At 39.1% G+C, this 21,370-nt stretch overlaps 1 protein-coding gene across 10 annotated transcripts in view; it reads left to right on the top strand.

The window, feature by feature from the left end:
- Window positions 1-15,258: 15,258 nt before the first annotated feature.
- The window catches only part of magi1b (membrane associated guanylate kinase, WW and PDZ domain containing 1b), a 188,087-nt gene continuing 181,975 nt past the window's right edge, over window positions 15,259-21,370 (top strand). For all 10 annotated transcript variants that reach the window (XM_088916189.1, XM_088916188.1, XM_088916184.1 and 7 more), the window contains exon 1: window positions 15,259-15,646. In XM_088916189.1, the coding sequence (XP_088772315.1) occupies window positions 15,349-15,646 (298 nt within the window). In that variant the 5' untranslated portion in view covers window positions 15,259-15,348. The remainder of the gene's footprint in view (window positions 15,647-21,370) is intronic.

The raw sequence follows: 21,370 nt of genomic DNA, 5'->3' as shown, positions 1-21,370 counted from the left end.
ATAATGAAAACAAACAAAGCACAGATATGAAAACAGTAAAGGGGTGAGAATCTAAAAGTACAGTACACCTTAATGGAAATGAAAGCAGTACAGTGCAAGACACATATAGGATATGAAAGTTTAGATTAAGGCAATGAGACCAGCACAGACTTGACACATTATCAAAGGCAGTTATAACATTTGTTGTTGGCAGCTTTATGATCTTGTATTACATGATGGGATATCCAACGAAAAAGACAGCTGAGATCTGTGACAAATTGCAGATGAAAACATAAAATAGGGTTAGTGGAGACTGAGGTGTTCTCCAAAGGCAGAGGTTAGATGTAACGGGACCCTATGCAGACGGTATAATCCGGAAGTAAATGGAAAAGGACGATGGGGAGGAGACGATGACGATCAGGAGGGGTTGACAGACAGGTGGGCGTGACGATGGTGAACTGGTGCTGGGGGGGTGTGGCCAAGGCAAACAAGTCCAAGGAGTTCGGGGGGAAATCCGGGGCGAAATCCCAAAGTCCAAAACAGGGTAATCCAACTGAGAAGTGACAAAACAGAGTTAAAAACCGGAACAGGGAATAAAAACGGGATGACGAGGCCAGGCACTCTGAGCCCCGGACTCAGCTGGGTCAGGACGCAGATAGGAGGCCTATACCCTCAAGCCGCGGACGTAGGGCGACTTTATGGTAGGCGGGCCTCCGGGCTTCCGTCTTCCAATGCAGAGTCCAGAGTAGCAAGAGCGCCAGGATTAAATAAGGAGGGGCAGGTGCATGTAATTAGATAAATAAGAAAGAGCCAGAGCGCCCTTAAGATTACGATCTTGACATTAGAGCAGCAGAACAGAATAATTTTTTAAAAACTGTCAAGGTCTAGAAGCGTTATTTGAAGAGGGGTAGACATCCTCCTTCTCTCCAAATGTCTGACTTTATTTTTGTGAAGACATCTTCAGAGGGAGACAGCAACAATCTTCCCAGATAGCAAAAGGTCAAGGAATAAATGTCCTTTTAAGCATTTGGGCCATTTCACTTGCTTGCTTGATCCAAGGAGCGAGGATATAACCTTCAGTTATGTGGCAGGATAGTTTGTTCCAGGCTCCATTGTGTCCTTTGGTGAACAGATCTATCGAGTTGACTTTGTCAAGTTTCTGTCTTCTACAAATTTAGATAAATCTTATTTTATGTTTTTTCATCATTTCTTCTCTCATAGAAATATTTATATATAATGATATGGATTATTATATATTCAGAGGGATGTGTTTAGAGCCCAGTATGTTTTTGTTTTTTTAGCTTTTAAGGGAAAACTTCTCATCTTTTCATTTATTCTCCTCTGAATGCAGTATTTAATTTGCCTCTGAATCATATGAGGCCTACTGAAATTTTTCATCAGTGGAAAGATTTCATGTTTACCAAACTGCAGTTTAGGCGTATGTGAAGTGAAACATGAAAATTCAAATGGCAGATGGAAATGCGTTGAGTTTTTTTTAAATAAGTAATTTTCTGTAGCGTCTAAACCAAAGTGATCAATAGTTATTCTGCCTTATGTTTTTATTGAATAGAGAGACAGGTTTCCAAATTGTTAAGTACAGCACTTCATCTCCATTCCCTTGCTATGGTGTCCTGATCTGAAAATATTCAATTTTTCTCTCACTCTTCTTTTCAGAGCGGGAAGGCAGTTAAGAAAAACAGTGAACACATCAGGGAAGCAACCAAAGTGAAACTGTTATGTTAAAGAAATATGACACAAAGAGCTTTTATTTCAAATGTTGTAGTGCCAATATATTAAGTCTAACATGCAACAAATGATACTTCTCACAGCCATTCGTGTTCTGTGGAAGCAGCAAAAGGAATCCTGAGAGCTGAAGTTGAGGTTAAAGGTCAATTATATTCTGCTTCAGTAGGCAGATTAGTGCACATGTAGCTTAAAAATTCCAAATGACAAACTTTAGTAAGAAAAAGGAAAATAAAACCAAAGGAAATCCATTTCTGGCGTGATGCTGGTTAGTTGTTTCACAAGAATGAATCTACATTTTTTTTAACGTTGTGGAACAATCCCTAGGAGATTGTCATGGATGGTGACCCCTAAATGCAGGATTATTTTAACTTTTGTAGCTGACTACAGAACCTAGCAATTTTAAAAGGGCTAAGACCCTTTTCTCCCCACCGCAACAGGTTCTTTTTATCACCCAGAACCACCGGTGCACCCATAGACCAGACAAGACAGTCATCCTACAGTACATAATATGTTATTTTATTATAGTCTGTCAGTCTACCCATAAAACAGAACCCATGACCAGACCAGCAAAGGAACCCCATGGACTCCAGTTACCAAAACACAAATGTGCCAAAAGAGCAGTCCAGTATCACCATTCTGAAAAAATCAGCAATGGCCAGTGACCCGGAGTGCCTCCTTCTGCCACAACAAAGACATTTTGTGTAGTCTTAGGTATCCTCTTCACTCACGGCCGACCCAAACAATATGGTCTATCAAGCTTTGAGGCCAGCTTTGCTTAAGGGGGAAGGAAGACGATACTGGGGCCTTCCTCCGCTGCTCTCTGTAGAAACCCTGGTGTCTGAGTCCTTTCCTGGGTCCCACGCTGCAATCTGTGCCCCCCTCAATTCTTCCCTTTCGAATGCTCTGAGTCCTCCTGACTGAGGCTTATAAAGGGCCGCTAGCCAGGATTCAGGACTCTTTCTTTAGGGGGATGGAAGTGTTCCTTTGATATCTTGTGTGTGGGCAGAGCTAACTGCTGTGTACAGATGGCCAGGTGTAATGATGGACTGTCTATTCTTACCCTCTTCTGGAGCCCCCCCACTCTCGGTCTGGAGCCCAGGTACACATGTCTCACAATCATACATGTGTGGACTGAGCTGAACTGTGTGGAATTAATAAATGTCTACACAAGGAGGACGTTAGATCTTAGGGGATCCCTTAGGGGATCTTAGGGGGATCCTAGGGGAGGAAGCTTAAAGATCAAGATGAGAAATGCATCAACTCCTAGGGAGAGACTGGCTATTGAGTTTGAACTCAAATACAGTCCCTTACACCTGCCGCCCCACACCCATTTTTTCAATCTGTGACACTTCAGCAATCATTTGAACTAACCTGCAAGGTAAGTAATTTTTTATGACCACAGAGTAGTGTGAGGGAGACCTAAAGACAAGTCCTGCCTTTTCATATAAACGCATCCATGCCACTGCCAATAACACAGTAACTTCAAAACTGCTCAGCAAAACCTTGAAATGCAGTCAGCAAAACCTTGAAATAGAAAATAAGGTTTATCCCGAAAGGGTTCAGCTTCAGTATTTTGCTTACAAAGCCATTGGTATTGTCAGAAACCCTGACATATTGTATTCCCTGTCCTCCTCATAGTGACACCGTACAAGTTTGCTCTAAGAATTCACACTAGTAAGGATGTTGATCCTCAACTATAATAAAAAAGGCAACCAAGACTACACAGATCTGCATTCATGCTATCGCACGCTACAAATTAAGTCATTTAGGAAGTAACGAATTTAAATCCTATTGTAAGAATCACAGTTGGTCAATGTTGAGTCATCCTAAATGCAGATATCATTATGGTTTATATAACTGCTTATAAATACTGTACATCATAACACCATATTGTGGACAAAAGACTGTACATATAACATATGTGATACATTTTGATCTGCTGTCTCAGGCACCTGTTCAGTGGTGTAGCCGGTTTGTTATTTGTGTGGGCTCACGTCTTCTGAACATAGCACCTCAGAAAGAGAGGTTCAATAACTTACATGTCACTTCCTTTCCTCAAATTCAATTTGTAGCAAATATTAAGATTAAGAACCAAATAGATGTTTAGAAGTCTGTAGAAAATTTTAGTTTAAATTTTGCTGTTCTGTATTACAGGCTTCGAATCAGCTCATAAGAGCTTGTATAACAGTTTCTGAAGTACATCTTTAAAATTCCTCACAGCGTGAATTGCTTTGAATGCAGTTATAGTATGTCATTGATTGCTGACATACTTTCATGTTAAGCTGTGGAGCACATCCATCATCCTAAGGTTGTGTTTTAGGGCAGTTTGTACAATTATTGATAACATAACTAAATGAAAAGTAGTACAATTATCATATTTTTTTCTTCCAACCCCTCCTGTGGTCTGCTATTATCTGGAAACGGATGTGGTTTTGTAACAGATCCCTTTTTGAAAACGATTGTAAGCTGTGAAGAAAGAACACAATAGTGTTATGCCTAAAGGCTGCTATTGTGCCTTTAATAAAACAGAGTCATTTATGTTAGAAACATTATTACATAGACTATCTTGATATAATTTAGTTAACCTTTATAAGAGGACAATTTATACATTAAAGTAAGCTTTTTAGCTGCAATGTTAACTTCTTGTGTGTTGTACAGAGAAACTACAGGAGAATAGAAGTGCTAATATTAAATTCAAAGTTATGACTTCTAACAGTTTGTCAAAGTAATTTCTGCATTAAGAAGCAACTTTCATCCTTTGGCATTAAGATGTGAAGTGCCTACTATCATAACAAATACATCATCATTTTGATTCATTAAGGTCTTTGCTGCAAAAGAAAACATTAATATGAGGAACTAAACAACAGTTAGCTTTCAAAACTCTGAAGGGCACCTTAGCTGTAAGTTTCTAGTGTGCAGCATATAAGAGGCTTGCCTTCTGTATTATAGATCGTACTGTTACGATCATAAAAAGCTAACATTTGCAATTCTCAGCTTCAAAGCAAAGGAGTAGGAGCTGAGGTGTTTGCAGAGCTGTAGGTGGCCTGAGAAATATTGATCAAAAGCAATCTTCTGGTTTACCTTAATTAACTTCTTGGTAAATCATTAAGAGTCATCAATAGCCCAGAGACAGAAGATAAAAGACAGGTAGGCAGAAGCAGAGTGGGAGACAGAAGACAAAGAGAAGGAGGAGGAGAGAACATATTAGAGGGAAGAATTGAAGTGGGCACAGATTGCAGCGTGGGACCCAGGAAAGGACTCAGACACCGGAACTCTACAGAAAGCAGTGGAGGAAGGCCCCAGCATCATCTTCCTCCCCTCTTAACCAAAGCTGGACTCGAAGAAAAACAGGGTAGGAAGAACATGAGGGTCCATATTGTTCGGGTCATATTGTTTGGGAATGAAGATGATGCCTAAGACTATACCATATTTATTTGCTATGGTGGAAGGAAGCACACCTGGTCACTGTCACTGACCGGAACTGTTATTTTGTAGAAAGGTGATTCTGAACTGCTCCTCTGGGACAGTGAATTTCAGTAATTGGTGTCCACGGGGCTTATATGATCTGTTGCTGTGTGTCCCTTGTGTGTCATGGCTGTTATTTACCCTATGTGATGGATAGACTAATAAAATGAGATATTATGTAAAAGAAGGAGAGGAGATGAAACATGTCAATCACGCCAAACATGGGCCTGTTTAGTTCGGATTTTCTGGTTCATCATGACATAGGCCTCTGAAATGCCTTGTTTATAAATAGGGAAACCTGCAGGTTGTATGTTGTGTTTTCTTTAGTTTCTGTTATTGTCATCTATTGTCATTTTTCATTAATATTATTATAACTATTATGTATTGTTTATTTACAATGACAATTATTTAATAAACTGTCAGTTATGAATAAATATACTACTACTAAATATATGAAGATTTTCAGTAACTCTATTATGATTCATGGACATTGTGGCAGAACACATTTCAACGTACAGCATCTTGTGTAATCTATATCTTAATAGAGGCTTACAGAACCTGTAACAAAACAAATTAGTCTCTAACATAACTTTGAGAAGCAGACTAGCTTTCATGTGTTAGAATTGCTTTATCATAGTTAAATAATTTTTCACGTGTTCAATGCAGGGTTTCGGTTTCTACTCCTGTTTTTATTCATTAGAGTTTAAACTTTAAAGAAAAGAAAAAAGTAGAAAAAACATAATGATCTGGAAACACAGAACTGCATTGCACAGTCCAAACTCTGTTCCCTCCCCATTGAACACAAAAGTCAATATCATCTGTGCTCTCCTTTTATTCCATTATTACCTTGCTACTTAGTCAATTATGGGCTTTTTTTTGTTATTCTAATGAGATTCTTGGATCAAGCTGATACAGAGAACAATTTGATCAACATGGGCTGGGTGGAGCCCTCCTGATACTTACCTGTACTTACTTCCAATAATATAGTAATTAGATTAGTGTTTTCTTGATAACTGTCTGTTCCATTAAAAATAATAATTCTGAGTAATAATTAGAAATTTTAAATTAAAAATGAAAGCTGAAATTTTGACAGGTTCATAGTTTGAATGCCAGCACATCACAGTGGCAAGATATTATTAGTACTGTAAAATACTATATTACTCCTATATATTTTAATTTAGTGCTTTGAATATTTCCTGGAATGAATATGTGCTGTATATTCTCAATAAAACATACATCAGAGAATCACACAAAACAAATAGGAGATGATATTCTTCAATTAAATGCAGATTTTGATATATGAAGGTGCTTATTTACTGGTACTAATCCAATGATCACCATTTCCAAAAAGTCCAGTACAGATTTCCAGGTATTTAATTCAGCTTCCTTTTTTAAATAACAATTAGGGGAAGTACAGTGGTGACACTTCTTTTCTCTGTTCACATTTTGCAGAAACTTCTCTTTCAGTTGGTATGATAAGAACCATAAGTACATAGAAAGAATGTGAGACTTTTTGGTGACATTTGTTATTAATCACTGGGAGAGCCGACCCCAGCAGGAGTGTACAAAAAGGAATTATCTTTAACTTGATACGATGTCGAGGCCACAGAAATTCCTTTTTATTGAATCATAGAAGAAGAAAAAAAAACGACTGAAAACATACAGGATACAACAACATTGTCCCTTTCTGTGAAAAAGTTCTAATGTAAAGTTTTGGTTACAATTTTGAATTCCTACTAAACTCTGATTGTACTACAGTACAATGTTTAGTAAGCAACATAACCTTACCTTAACTCCATTCCTAAGAGTAGGGAGCTTATGATTTTAACACCACTTCCAGCAGCAACCTTAGCTTCCCAGGTGGTCTTCCATCCAGGTACTGACCAGGCTCAACCCAGCTTAGCTTTAGTGGGTTGCCAGTTGAGAGCTGCAGGGTGATATGGCTGCTTCCTCATATTATAATGTATATCTATACTTCTATCTATCTATCTTGCTGATTTATCAGTTGACATGAATCAAATAGTTTTAACCCCCTTAAATCCTGAATGGTTACCATTAAATACTGATTTCATTAATTATGCTTATTGCATTTTGCTGGCGTCTTCGCAGACTTAATTAGACATCTGGGGATAAACCAGAATACACTATTCATACAGAAAACTGCACTTAGGGAGATTTGTTTTTTTCAGGAGAGACCTCTACACCTCCATTTTTACATGTACAAAAACACTGGTGGAATCGAGCTTGCTCTGAATCATTTCAGCCTTCCAGCTGAACTGGTTAGAAGGAAGACTGTCTATGTGGAAATGGCTGAATAATTGTGATTAAAAATCAATAATTTAAGTGAATACAGAGGCGGCTAGTGGTGATGTGACTGTATGACATAATGAAATCAAATCTGTCAGGGAACATGTAACCAAAGGTTTTAGAACATATCTACTGAAATAACTTGATTTATGCAATAACGTTCATTTTGACATATTATGGTATAAAAGGACCATATTCCAAAGTGAATAAAGGTGCATAAATACTGATTTACACAAGGAAATCAGCAGTCCACCTATATAGTTATTTATTTATTATGGGTCTAAATGTTCATTCCCAACACTTAAGTATCAATACCTTTTTTTTGTTACACAAGTAGTGCCTATGTGCTTTCTGCATAAGTTCAAAATGCATAGAAAGAAGAAAAGATCATTAATGCTCCATGAGCTAATGAATAAAACAAGCCAATACACGATGATAGCAGGGCACGGATTATATGCAGCAGTAAATTATTAAAAATATTAATAAAAATAAAATTTCAAAAAATATTCGTAAAGAATTGTGACGTTATCCAGCCATATTAAACAATTTTCTTACTCTTTCAGAGGTGAATTCGGTGTCTTCCTCAAACCTCCTAATTAGAGGTGAATTCAAACCTCCTAATTAGCTCTATATTGTATACAATGGCTACACAGTGTTAGTAATACTAATGTCTCCTTTAGTAATTTATGAAAACTTAGAGCTACAAGAATTAGGAATATAAAGACAAACCTGAAGTATTTTAAAGAGGCCCAAAGATAAAAGAGGAAAAGGACAGCAGCTTTACTTCCACTGTTCACAGCATCTTTCAGACCTGCACTCCATTAATCTAGGCATAAAAGAAAGACAGAGCCATGCCAAGAATAGTAAAGTTTCACTGTTCGCCTCTAATTCAATTATATTCCCTGGAGGATGCCAGCATGCATTAAAAAGTGCATTAAAAGAGCAAGCCTGCAATTGAGTGTTTCTGGGTTGATAAAGAATGGCGTAAAATGTATTTGCCATTTGTTCCTGATAAGTAAAAAAAAAGTTTGTAAGGACTCCTCCCCCACCAGACATACTTCAGATTGAACGAATATTTCAGAACACCCATTGTTTTCTCCCTTGTTTAAATTCAGAGGATCTCTGCCAGGGCAGCATGATGGTCCAGTGGTCAGCATTGCTGCCTTGCTGTGCTGGGGCCCTGAGTTCAGTTATGGACCTGGGGTGCTATCAGTGTGGACTTTGTATGTTCTCCCCATGTCCATGTGGATATTTGCCAGGTGCTCTGGTTTCCTCCCATAGTCAAAAGATATACTGGTAGGTTAATTGGCCTCTGGGAAAACATGCTGTGGTATGAGTGTGTAAAATTTTATGTATGTGTGTGCTTTGAAATGGATTGGCATCCTATCCAGCATGCACATTGCCTTCCCTGTTGCCTGCTGGGATAGGCTCCATCTCCCGGGTGGCCCTGAAATTGAAGAAGAAAATGGATCAATAATCTCCAGTGAATGATTGAGAATATAACGTAACACCATGGTGCTACGGCCCTTGTAAAGCACCCTCCTCCATGCATCGCGGTCCTGAGCCAGTCTTCACCATCCTCTCATCCCCCCGGTATCGTCTATCCGCTCTAGATGTCCAAGCCAGTGTGGTTGTGCCGCTCTTACCTCAGCGGTTATCGGGGGATCCTCATACAGCTCGTAGAGCTCGATGTTGGTTCTTAGTCACCACTCTCCTCCTTCCTGGACTTGCCCGTAGATTTTTCAGAGGATCCTTCTCTCCCACGTATTAAGGAGTTCCGCATCTCACCTTGTCTCCACTGCACAGGGCGGATAACGGTCCGATATATCACCTTTTTTACCCTCCTCGACAAAAGTCTGGTCTTCATCAGGTCCTGCACACTATAGTAGCACCGATTTTCTGCATTGATTCTCTCTCTAATTTCCAGGCTGATTTCACTTCAGCAAACCCAGGTATTTAAAAGTACTGACTTTCTCGAACTTGTAGCCCTGGATTTCGAGCTGTGCATCACTGGTGATGGTGCCCTTCCTGGTCATCACCACATATTTGGTCTTGACCATATTGATGGTCCGCCCAGCCCTGGTTGATGCTTCTTCCAGCTGAATAAAGTTTTCTTTAAGTGTCCAGACGTTCCTTCCCAACAAAATGGATGTCATCCGCATAGGCTAAATACCGTCCTAATCTATTCAGTAATGTTCCTCCTCTGTTGATATCACTGATTATAAAGCCAAGTTGAATAGTAAACAAGAGAGAGCATCTCCTTGTCTAAGGCCTCCTCTCACCTGAAACTCGCATGATACCTGGTTCTGCACCTTCACCTTACCACTTATTTTGGTTATGGTCATCTTTACTAGCCTGATCAACATCCGCGCTACTCTGGTACAAGTATGCTCTATCAACACTATCATATGCTTACTTGTAATCTGTGAATAGTTGATGGACATCAATGTTATATTCATAGCACTTCTCTAAGATGCATCTGATAGTGAATATATCTGTCGTTGACCGGTTACATTGAAACCCACATTGGCAGTCTCCAAGGACTTGCTCAGCGTGGGCTTCTAAGCGACTGACTAGTACTTTCGAGAAAACCTTATATGAAATGTTTAGCAGGGAGATCCTGCGGTAGTTCAAGCAGTCTAGTTTTGACCCCTTTTTGTGAATGGGGCAAACAAGGGTAACTCTCCATTTGTCCGGCATATTTTCTTCTACCCATATCCTGCTTATTAGCTTGTATAGGCTGTCCTTCAATTCTTCTCCGTCATACGCCATACTCAGCCATTATCTCATCTTGCCCTGGTGCTTTATTATTCTTCATGCTCCTTATAGCTTCCTTGACTTCAACAGTAGGTGGGGTTCCATCTTCAGATTCTCTCAGTGGTATTTTCATCTGCTTCCTCTTCTTCTCCTGTCTCATCCATCTCACCAGTGTCATCCAGTAGTTCTTCAAAGTTATCAGCCCATCGCTCTAGTATCTTTCTTTCATCATTGATCAAGTTCCCTTCTTTGTCCATGCACATGGCCGGTCTTGGTTGGAAACCATTTTTATTTTCCTTTATCTTCTGGTACACTTGCCTTGTCTCCTTGTTATGGTATAACTCCTCAATTACCTGTAACGTTCGATTTTGCCATTCACTCTTTCTATATCTACATAACCTCTTGGCTAATGTGCGTTTTCTAGAGAACTCAGCCGTGCTGGTTCTCGTAGATCTTTGTAGCTTTTTCTTCCTTGCTTTGTTTCTTTCTGCAATCGCCACCCTACACTAGTCATCAAACCAGGTCTTTCTCCGATTGACTACTTGACACCCCACTACCTCAGATATGCACAGAACCGCTCTCTTAATTACATCCCATTCCTCTTCGATACTAGAGTTTTGTATCCTGAGTTTTCAGCTCTTGTCGGATCTCTCCCCAGTATTTGCCTATCGTACTTTCGATTCTTGCTTCCTCTTTTCATCTTTAAGATGGTTGTTGTCGGTATTTGATCTTAACCAAAAAGTGGTCAGAATCGATATCAGCCCCACGATAGCTTCAGACATCCAGTATGTCAGATCCGTGCCTCGTGTCGATCAGCACATGGTCAGATTTGGTTCTGTGTTGCTCCATCAGGCGACCGCCACGTCGCCTTGTGGATGCACTTATGCGGGAACCATGTGCTACTTATGGTCATTCCTTTGCTCATTGCAAAACTGATGAGCCTAAATCCATTTTCATGAAAGCTCTCTTTCCCTATCGTGGGTCTATACACTGGCTCCTTCCTGACTTTGGCATTCCTATCTCCAAGGATGATCATAACATCATGACCTGGAGCTTCGTCATATGCTGCCTCGAGCTCAATAAAGAAGCTCTCTTTTTCTTCATCTTCTGCTTCTTCTATAGGGGTATGCGCACATATCAATGTTACATTAAACATCCTGGTCTTGAGATGTACTGTAAAGTGCAGAGGCATTCGTTCCTGGCTCTATAGGCAATAACTGTACTCTTATACTCTTTCCGGACTGCAAAGCCAGTACCAAACATATCGGTCTTACTACTGCCATAGAAAAGCGTATAGTCTTTGCATTGCATTATATCGGTACCTCTCCATCTAATCTCCTTTAGTGCCGCTATTCCTATGTTGTACTTGTCTAGTTCATTTACTAAGCTCCTAAGAGCCCCCACTCTATATAGACTGAGAACATTCCAGGTCGCCATCCAAAGATAGTTGGTCCGCAGGCCCTTATTCTGCATATTCGGGCCACCCCACTGTTATGGTGGGCTCCCCCATCTGCCACATGGGGGACATGCTCTCTAGGGGTTACAGGGTCCCCTGAGAGGACTGAGTATATAGTTCCATATATAAAAATAATATGAACCCACTGAAACTATGCAGGTGTGAGCCTGGTCAGTACCTGGATGGGAGACCTCCTGGAAAAAACTAAGGTTGCTGCTGGAAGAGGTGTTAGTGGGGCCAGCAGGGGGCACTCACCCTGAGGTCAAAGTGGGTCCTAATGCCAATGAGCACTGTAAACAGGCGCCGTCCTTCGGATGAGACGTAAAACCGAGGTCCTGACTCTCTGTGGTCATTAAAACTCCCAGGGCATTTCTCGAAAAGAGTAGGTGTATAATCCCCGCGTCCTGGCCAAATTTCCCATTGGCTGTTACCAATCATGGCCTCCTAATAATCCCCATCTCTGAATTGGCTTCATTACTCTGCTCTCCTCCCCACTGATAGCTGATGTGTGGTGAGCGCTCTGGCACACTATGGCTGCCGTCGCATCATCCAGGTGGATGCTGCACATTGGTGGTGGTGGAGGGGAGTCCCCATTACCTGTAAAGCGCTTTGATTGGAGTGTCCAGAAAAGCACTATATAAGTGTAAGCAATTATTATTATTATTTTGCATTTATACAAAGCTTTTCATCCAAAGGAATCTCAAAACACTATATATCGGAAGTGATACTAATAATAATGCAGGAATTATTTTTTTAACCTAACAGTATCTACAACAACTAAGAATTTCCCTGGTCATGAAAATTACCTCTGACTTAATGCTGACCTGGTGAGCATTGACAGTATACTTCTTTGTGACCTGCTGCAAGTACACATGAGTTAAATAGTTTATGTATTATCTAGATATGAACTTGCAAGTTTGCTTGTGATCTAAGGTGTTATCTTGGATAATGTAAACACGATACACTGTAGCATAAATACTCAGTCTGAAGAAGTAGCTTTTTCACCACAGTATTCATGTTGGCCATGAAAGGTCAGGAGATCACAACAGAAGCTACTGGCTGAGTAGCCATTTCAGATGCTACATAATCTTGTGAAAGAGCTGTGTTCAGTTGTTCTGGCGATGCAGCAGAATGGCTGCAGTGAGCCGTAGATGAAGGGGCAAGGGGTCCAGTCCCCTAGTGCTGCAGTCTCTGAACGTCGCACTCCTGGGAACTGCCTCCTGCCTGAAATCAGGAGAGTTCGCCTGTGCAGAAGAGCAGCACAGGAACAAAAAAACCTCCATTTCCGAGTCATGAGGAGGATAAATTGCACAGACATCTCAGATATGTTGACACTGATGCTGTGTTGACCAAGCAGGTTGTGTTATTGTGTTTATTTTATGCTTTTCAAATAATTGTCCTATTCCAATTATTTCAGAATAAAGTGTGCACTCTACCATGGTATGACAATTGAAAAGACGTGTGCTGATATCAATGTTTCAGTTCTTCTTTTGAGCCCACATATATGTAGGGAAAAATATCAGTATATTTGTAAAATACACTAATTTCAAAGCCAGGATTATGCTGGATTATACTGCCTAAAACTGCATTCTTTTGTTGTAAAAAAATATTAAGAAAATATTAAATATTTAATGTCAGCTGTACACAGTAAAACATATACAGTAAATGTGTTATTTTGTGTTTCTCTCTCAGGTAATCTTTGTAGCATTCTAGCTCTCTTATGCTGAGCTGATCTGAGAAGCGATAATACAATTCAGCTGAAGAGAAGGTTTGATTTTCTGTTCAGTCCAGGCCACAGACCGGCCTGAGAGTGACAGAATTTTGAATGTCATTTTAAGGTTTGGAAAAGTTTAATCTTCCTGCCTAGGTAAAGTGCAATGCCCCGTCTGATCCCATCAGGCATCAATGTGTCACATTTCCTTATCTCTCCCCCTCTGTACTGGTGTCTGGCTGTAACAGATTGACACTCGATGTACCTTTTTTTCCAGACTGCCAGCTTCCTTCAAACATTAAAACGATGTGCTTTCCTTATAAGACTGCATTACCAGCAGGTATAGGCATGTCCAGGTGGGGGCTGCACTTCAGTTTTGTATAAAGTGAGTCTTTACCTTTTGGCAGAAGCCTTTGAAAGTTAAATTTACATTCATTAAAAAAACAAAGAATGCTCAGACTGGCACTGTCTAATAATTTTCTAGAGGAATCAATCATTGACAAGAAAGCCACAGTCCTGCTTCTAAAGATGAGGCCTGCTCCAGAGACAGAAGAAATTACCCAATTTCTTGTTTCTTTTTCCTTATTTTAAACCATGCTATACCCATTGGCATAAATATCAGGATACCCCCCAAAAAAACATCTAGAAAAAGACCTAGCACATATTCAACATTTTCTACCCAGTCTTATTCCATTCTTCTGGTCAAATCCTATTCACAAGACTGTGATGGAGGTGGTATCGCTCAAGTATTTCCTTGGTTATTCCTTGGTAGGATTTAGGAGGTGTGGAGGGGATGGGGGGAGCTCCTCTCACGCTTTTCAGGCCAGTCAGACCTTGGCATGTTCACTTGAATGAGGGTTCTAATATTTTGTCCAGTGAGGGTATATTCCTTTGTGCATTATTGAAAGCTTTTTAGTTAATGTCAAAGTTCTTCAGTTACTTCACAGTTAGATCTATGGATTAATACTATTAGTAACAAACAAGATATATAAAAAGACTGTAAGTAAACGGCATATCTGTCACCTATGTCACCTATCTTGTATGTCACTTACAGTATATGGTCACCGAGGCTTTGTAAATTACGAAAAGGATTCATTTTTTTTCAATTCACATAATTTCCTTTTTTTTTTAGTTCCTCACAATGTCCGTACCATGTCTTAGAAAGTGAATAAAAATATGTACTAATTCAATTGTATATATGTAATGATTGTTGTAAGTCTTTAGGAAGTTCAGTGATGAAAAATAGAAATTGAAATCAGTAATTATATTGCGAGTAACGTGAACAAAGCTTGTTCGGCATTAGGACCCTGTGATAGGTGTGACCAGGATTTCCCTTTAGGGCTCCGGGAGGGTTGTGTGACGCATGCGCCTACTTTACTATGGCAAGCTCCAGATAGCTGGATAAAATGTAACAAAACAGGCAACAACATTGTACCTGCTTAAAGGAGCCGCAATCGTACCGAAACCTCTCTTTCAACTCCACCAGTGAGTAAAATCAACACTTTCTTTGCGGGCTTTTGATAACAAAAGACGAAAAGTGAATGAAAAATTAAAAAAGAAAAACTGGAGATAAAACAAGCGTGGACTCTGGACGGTCGTGAAACTAAAGCAAGTCAGAGACGGATAAAGATCGACTTGTGGAGGATCAAACAGTAAAGATGTTACCATAGAAAATGAGAAAACATGAGAAACAAACCAGGAGAGAAGAAAGAGCTGAAGCTCCATTAAAGTGGACTTTTGTATCGCAATGGCTTGATTTTTTTTCTAAACATTAAGAGCTTTAATTATGATTCCTGCTTGCTAAAACAAAAAAAAAAGAAAAGTTTGCTGCTTGTCCTTGGGATATTGAATTCTATGAAACAGCTGATTTTGGCTGTCCCTGTTTCTGTTGGTGGGGCCACCTGTTTTCTGTTGGTTTGTATTCACCATGTCCAAAGTGCTACAAAAGAAAAACCATTGGACAGCAAAAGTTAATGAGTGCGCGATTATCAAAGACACTCACGGGGAACTGAATGTGGAGTTGCTCGGGGGAGCAGAGAATGGAGAGTTTCCGTACATCGGGGAAGTTAAGGAAGATGTCGCGGTTTTTAGAGAAGGAAAATTAACCGAGGGGGAACTGATCCTGGAAGTAGAGGGGCTCGCAGTGTCTGGATTGCCCCTATACGATGTACAGACAGTGATAAAGAACTGCAAGGGTCCCGTCAGGTTGAGAACTGTAAAACAAGGTAGGTGATGCAAGCAGCCGACATCCGACATGATGATGTCCCTAAATCCCATTGCGCTCATCCAGTCGCCTTTTTTTTCCTGTTTTGGTTGGGAGCAATGTTGCTGGACGCAGGGAAGGACAAAGATAAGTAGTTTACCCAGTGAGTGAGGGTTTGTAAACAAACTGCTACAATATTTAACTTTGTTTTATTTTAGATACCAGTGCTGGCACGATAGATGACCTTTCTTATGGTTTAGACTTCCATATTTCTGTTACACCCGGATATATAACAAAAGTACAATATTATCCCCATCCCGTTAGTGTTAACTTATTTGGTTTTACTAAAATGAAAACAATGATTTTAATAACAATGCTGTGAAATTGTAACAAACCAACATAAAATGCTATACCTAACGACAAAACAGGTGCTTTAAGTTTCCTTGAAAGTACAGGAACAGGGGTAACTGTAGATGGCCAGTTGCTCTGAAGTGTTTGTCACATATTTTGTCCTAGGGTTGTGGGCACCTTAATATGGCTGATTAGCCCTGCACAGGCACATATGAGCTATAAAACATCATTTTCTAACCTGTTTGGAAAGAGCAATAGGCTTGACTGCAGAGAACAGGGTCTGTAATATATTTCTTTTACACTAATGCTCTGTTGCTCTGAACCTATGAAAAGCTTTTAATGAACACAGTGAAATAGGAAGTTAAACAAATTGTCTTCTTTCGATGTATTCCAACACTATTGCTAGAAAACATTAACTGTCTGGATCCCAAAATGCAACGTCCAGTCCATTTAAGACATTTAAAATGACAGGGTTCCTCTTGCCTTTGTTGGGTCAATTACAGCCTTACTTACTTCAAGTTGTAGAAATGGCTTAATGTCAGGATGGTGTCTTAGAGTGTAGAAGCAATTCAGCTTTTGTCTGGCTTACATCAGGTGTAACTTCGAATTAGAATTTCTAATGTCTGTTTTGGACGCTTGCAGATAACAACACAGTGCTCTGATGAGAGTCATCAGGATCAGTGTGACAGATTTTCCATTTATCCGACCTGTAATAGTTGGCACACAGAGGCTGAAGTAACCCTTACCAGTTCTGCCAGCATTGCTCCTCCTTCTGTGTGTACCAGTGATACACAGTGTGTTGGGTGTATACAGTACATGCACAGAGGAACATTGATTGTAATGCATCTTTATTTATAGCTTCCATCACATGTTTCTAGTTTATTTCCTTCCAGGCATAAAATTGTGGTGGTTTTGTTCAGATACATGAGTCACTTGAAACAATTTCATGCAACGAACTGATCAGCTTCATTGGAGCATCTTTTTCATTTAAGTTGTTCTGCGTTTTCATTAATGCTATGAAGGAACATGGGGATATTTCATTACAGATGAATAATTTAGGGAAGTCATGATGTAGCTCTAATTCAAAGTGGAGCACACCGAGACAATATACGAGAGAAGTTTGTTACATTCAAGGGCTAAGCATTTCAAAACAAAAAAGATAGATGTCAGTCTGATCTTGGCACTGTTTGAGGGTTTTTTATCCCATAGAAATCAACATTCAATAAATAAAAAAAAAAACATCTTGCTTTAAGCTATGAAGTAACAGAAATAACTGTTTTTGTAAAGCAAGTATGATAGCATGCTTTCCTTTTGGCTACGATGATTTATGTGCCAATACAGATTATGCTGTAATATTTATATACTTTATATGGTGTAAAAATGCAGTTACAATTTGTGGATGTTTTGAGAAATAACCATTCACTCAAAACCTTTAATATTATTCTTAATTTTACTTATTAATACATCTCAGTTTGGATGAGGATAGACTGAGCTTATCATTTGGCAATCTTTAATTATTATCAGAAATTTCAAAGATTAGGAACTCTACAACTCAAGGTAACCTAGACCTGAGTGTCCAATATGAAGTGCTGTTGCAGCTAATTCATTGCATTCCCCAAGGCAATCTAACTGACATGATGTCAAATGTTTCTTGTTATTGACATCATTTTTTCCCCCAAACCATACAATTAAAAAGGTGCCATCTTGTATTGCAAAATACAGCTCTATCAGAATTAACGGGGTCAAATTGCAGCAGAAGATCACCAAGGGATTGAATTTCTTCATAAAGAAAGAAAAACGTGTAGTGAAAAGAGCAAGTCAGTGCAAAATGTCTAAGACCTTTACACATCTGTATATCTACTGCATATAAATAAAAGAAATCAAACAAATATAGTTGAAACTATCAATACTGACAGGAACTTTTTTAGGATTTGTTTTTTTTTTAGTTACAGCTAGCCCATCTAGAAGCATTTCTTCTGACATGTGATATAAACACAAGTGACACATCTCATGTGCTTTTCTTAATATTTTCCAGCCCAATAAGTAAGAACTCTGGCAAATAATTAGCTTCTCACTTCCAGTGTGACATTGAAATGGTGTGTGCCAGTGTGGCTGGCCCCATTAACAGGTGTGCTCTTTTTCTAAAGGTTTTCATGGTGCTAGAAGAGAAGACAGCATTTTCTCTTGCAGACAATAGTTTTTTTTTGTCCATTTTAAGAAACGCTCTTAGACCTTGGTTAATTGGTATGGTATGGGGGCATTGTGACCATAAAATCAAGGCAAGACAAAAAAAAAAAACAAACATCAGGAAATCTGCATCAATGTCCACACTGGTATAGGCCTATATGCACTTTTAACAAAGTAAAGTTAAGCCAGACGAGCGTTAATCAGATAAATAGACTGGGGAAACATATGTCACTCTTGAAAATGGTTCACCAGTCTAATTTTCCTTTTCTGCTGAAATGTATGTCCAGGCATACAATCAAAAGAAAACATTTCTAACACCATTTGTTTCTGATTAAGAGTAGGGTAGATGGTAAGAACTTTTTTAATGTTTCTGTGGGCTGCATTAACATGCTCAGCTCTTTGGAAATTTGGGATTTTAAAACTAATGCTGCTGGGTTAAATTGCAGATGTAAAACAAGCTCTCAGCAATCAAGGTTAAAAATATATTTTGTATTGATTTTTTTCCGTGTTCTTTGTGTAATTATTTCCCATGTTAATTTTGGTTATGAACTCCTGGAATATTGGTACTGGCTGTGAAGATCTCACAGAGACTTCCTATCTGATGTCCCTGAGGCAGTTACACTTTATACACAGAGTTGCTGGATCTGACCCTTGATATGTCTCGACCCCTAGTTTGAACGGTGACTTAATTTCCTATAAGATATGAAAAAAAATCTCAAAAAGAAACTTAATGATGTATTGCAACTGATGTTTATAAACCTTTTTTGTTTCAATAAAAAATGAACAACTGAAAAAAAAAACGGTTACCACGGTACACACATTTGTGAAGGATAAGACATCAACTTTGCTAGCGAAAGATATTTGGCTAAATAAAAGGAAATCACGCCAGACTACAACTTGAAGTCCCTTCCGCCTTCTAAGTTATTGTTTAGACTCCATTGCCTCGTTGCCAGCACATTTTTTCATAGGGCTGTAACTCGCACTGACAGTCATTGAATAAGGAACAATAATTTAGTTGTAAGATTTTAAACATCCTCGCGGGAAACTGATAATGTATTGCTCGTTTGTACAGATTGCATAGATGCTTTCTAAGAGTTTATTGAAGCTGCTCACGGGAAGCCCACAGGTGTAGAATTCTCTCATGAAAATATGAGCTGCACATGTTATAGATCTGTTGAAGGAGGCTGATGGAGATAATACTGTATCCAGCAGCAGCAGAAGATCAGAAACGTAATGGAAACTTCTTGGTTGTCAACTAGGATCAACAGAGAAATACAATACTAGAGGGATGTGGCTTGAACATTAAACAACAAAACATTGTGCCCAGTACTTGGATAGTTTTATATTGGAATGAGATATTGTGCATTTAAAAAAAATGATTACAATGCAAACATGAATGTCTTTTTTCAGAAGCACTGTGCTGCTTTGTGACTTTGGTGTACCAAAAATGAAACAAACACCTATTGACAACACAAGTGACCAGGAGTTTTATAACTGTAATTATGGCTAAGCTAAGGAGTCTATTTAGTTAACCTTTTTATGCTTGTTGCACAAGGAATTAATATATTTTCATTTTGTTTTAGATTACTTCTTTTTAAGTGGTCATAAAGAGACCCATTCTTTAGAAAATCTACAGGATAAATGAACTCCATAATCAATGTTTAGAAAACCTTATAGTAGTGTTTAATTATTCTATTGGATTTCCCATTTTTCCTAGTTAATGAAGAACACCAGCACTTGCTTTTTTTGTTTGGCACTGTTGTGGCTTTCAGTAACTTTTAATGGGTTTGGCTTACTGTGAAGCTTATAATTACATGCATGTCTTTGGAGGTAAAATTTGATTTCTATGAGACATGTGATTCATTAGACTTTGAAGAAAAGGGTTTTGATAATTCAGGTTTATGTGCTGCTGTTCCAGTTCATTATGTGAATCATTTGATGTCCAGGTCCCACATAATTGTCTACGAGACATAGTGGTATGAAGACATAAAGACCTCTCTCATATGGCTTTTTTGCAATAAAACGGCACACTTGCCAAGTTTTTAAAAAAAAAATAATTTTGTCGTTCTTTGTAATTCTTTGTCAAAAGTAAAACATATCATTAGAGCTTACATTTACTGATTCATCTAATTTGGCATTTAGGCCCAAATCATAGAATTAATACCCACAAGAGTGACGTAATTGTTAATGTAGTTGGTCTTTCATTGTTTCAGTTTCAATGTGAGACAGATACCAGAACCATAATTGCGCAAAGTCTTTACTTAGTCTGTGTGGCAGGCACATATTCTAGGCAGCAAGTCAAGGGGAACTGTTCATTTAGCCCAAGCAGAGAAATACCAAGGCATTTGTGGGGAGTGCCACAGACTATGATGATTAAATACCAAGCATTCCTCTTAACATAAGCATTCAGACAACTGGTCCATCTTTAGCTATTTGTCGTGAATGAGACCATGCCCTAATGTATAATGTTTTGTTAAGGGTAGCATGCTTATATATAGGGCAGCATAGTAACACGTGGTAGTTAGCATTGCTGCCTCATGGAGCTGGGGCTCTGGCTAGAATTTTAGCTTTGGGATGCTATCAGCATTGAGTTTGTGGGTTCTCCCTGTATTCGCATGGGTTTTCTCTGTATGCTCCAGTTTCTTCCCACAGGCCAAAAACATGCTAGGTTACTTGGCTTCTGGGAAATTGTGCCTAGGTGTGAGCGTGTACATGTCTGCCTTGCAGTGGACTGGTGTCCCATTCGGGATGTATCCTGCCTTGCTCTGATGCTTGCAGGGATAGATTCCAGCTTCTGGAAGGATGCTTGTGTAGAGATCAACTGGATCGTGTTTTGTCTTTATTCCTTTTTTCCCTTGTAATGTGATTGTATTGCACTTGATTTTTAAGCATACGTAAAAAGTTCCACTTGTTCATAGAGTTGTGAAAGGCAAAATAGTTATTACAGATGTAGCCCATCTACCCTGTCTACCTGGTTAGTAGTAGCTAATTGATCCAGTGATCTCATCCAGCCTTTTATTGAAAAAAGCCAGCAGCATATCAGCTTCAACAACATGTCTGAGTAGCTTGTTCCAGATTCCCAAACCTTCTCTAGACTGATTCCAGAGCGGTAATATCTGTTGCACAGCACGCTGAATGTCTCTCTTGTGACCAGGGGAAAGAAAAGAGGGAACTCTATAAGTGCTTGGCTGTTTCATTAATGGTCACT

Source organism: Atractosteus spatula, chromosome 5 (genome assembly GCF_055471065.1).
Source record: "Atractosteus spatula isolate fAtrSpa1 chromosome 5, fAtrSpa1.hap1, whole genome shotgun sequence".
Taxonomy (NCBI): domain Eukaryota; kingdom Metazoa; phylum Chordata; class Actinopteri; order Semionotiformes; family Lepisosteidae; genus Atractosteus; species Atractosteus spatula.
Note: the sequence above shows the minus strand (reverse complement) of the source record. Positions and strands in the feature narration are given on the sequence as shown.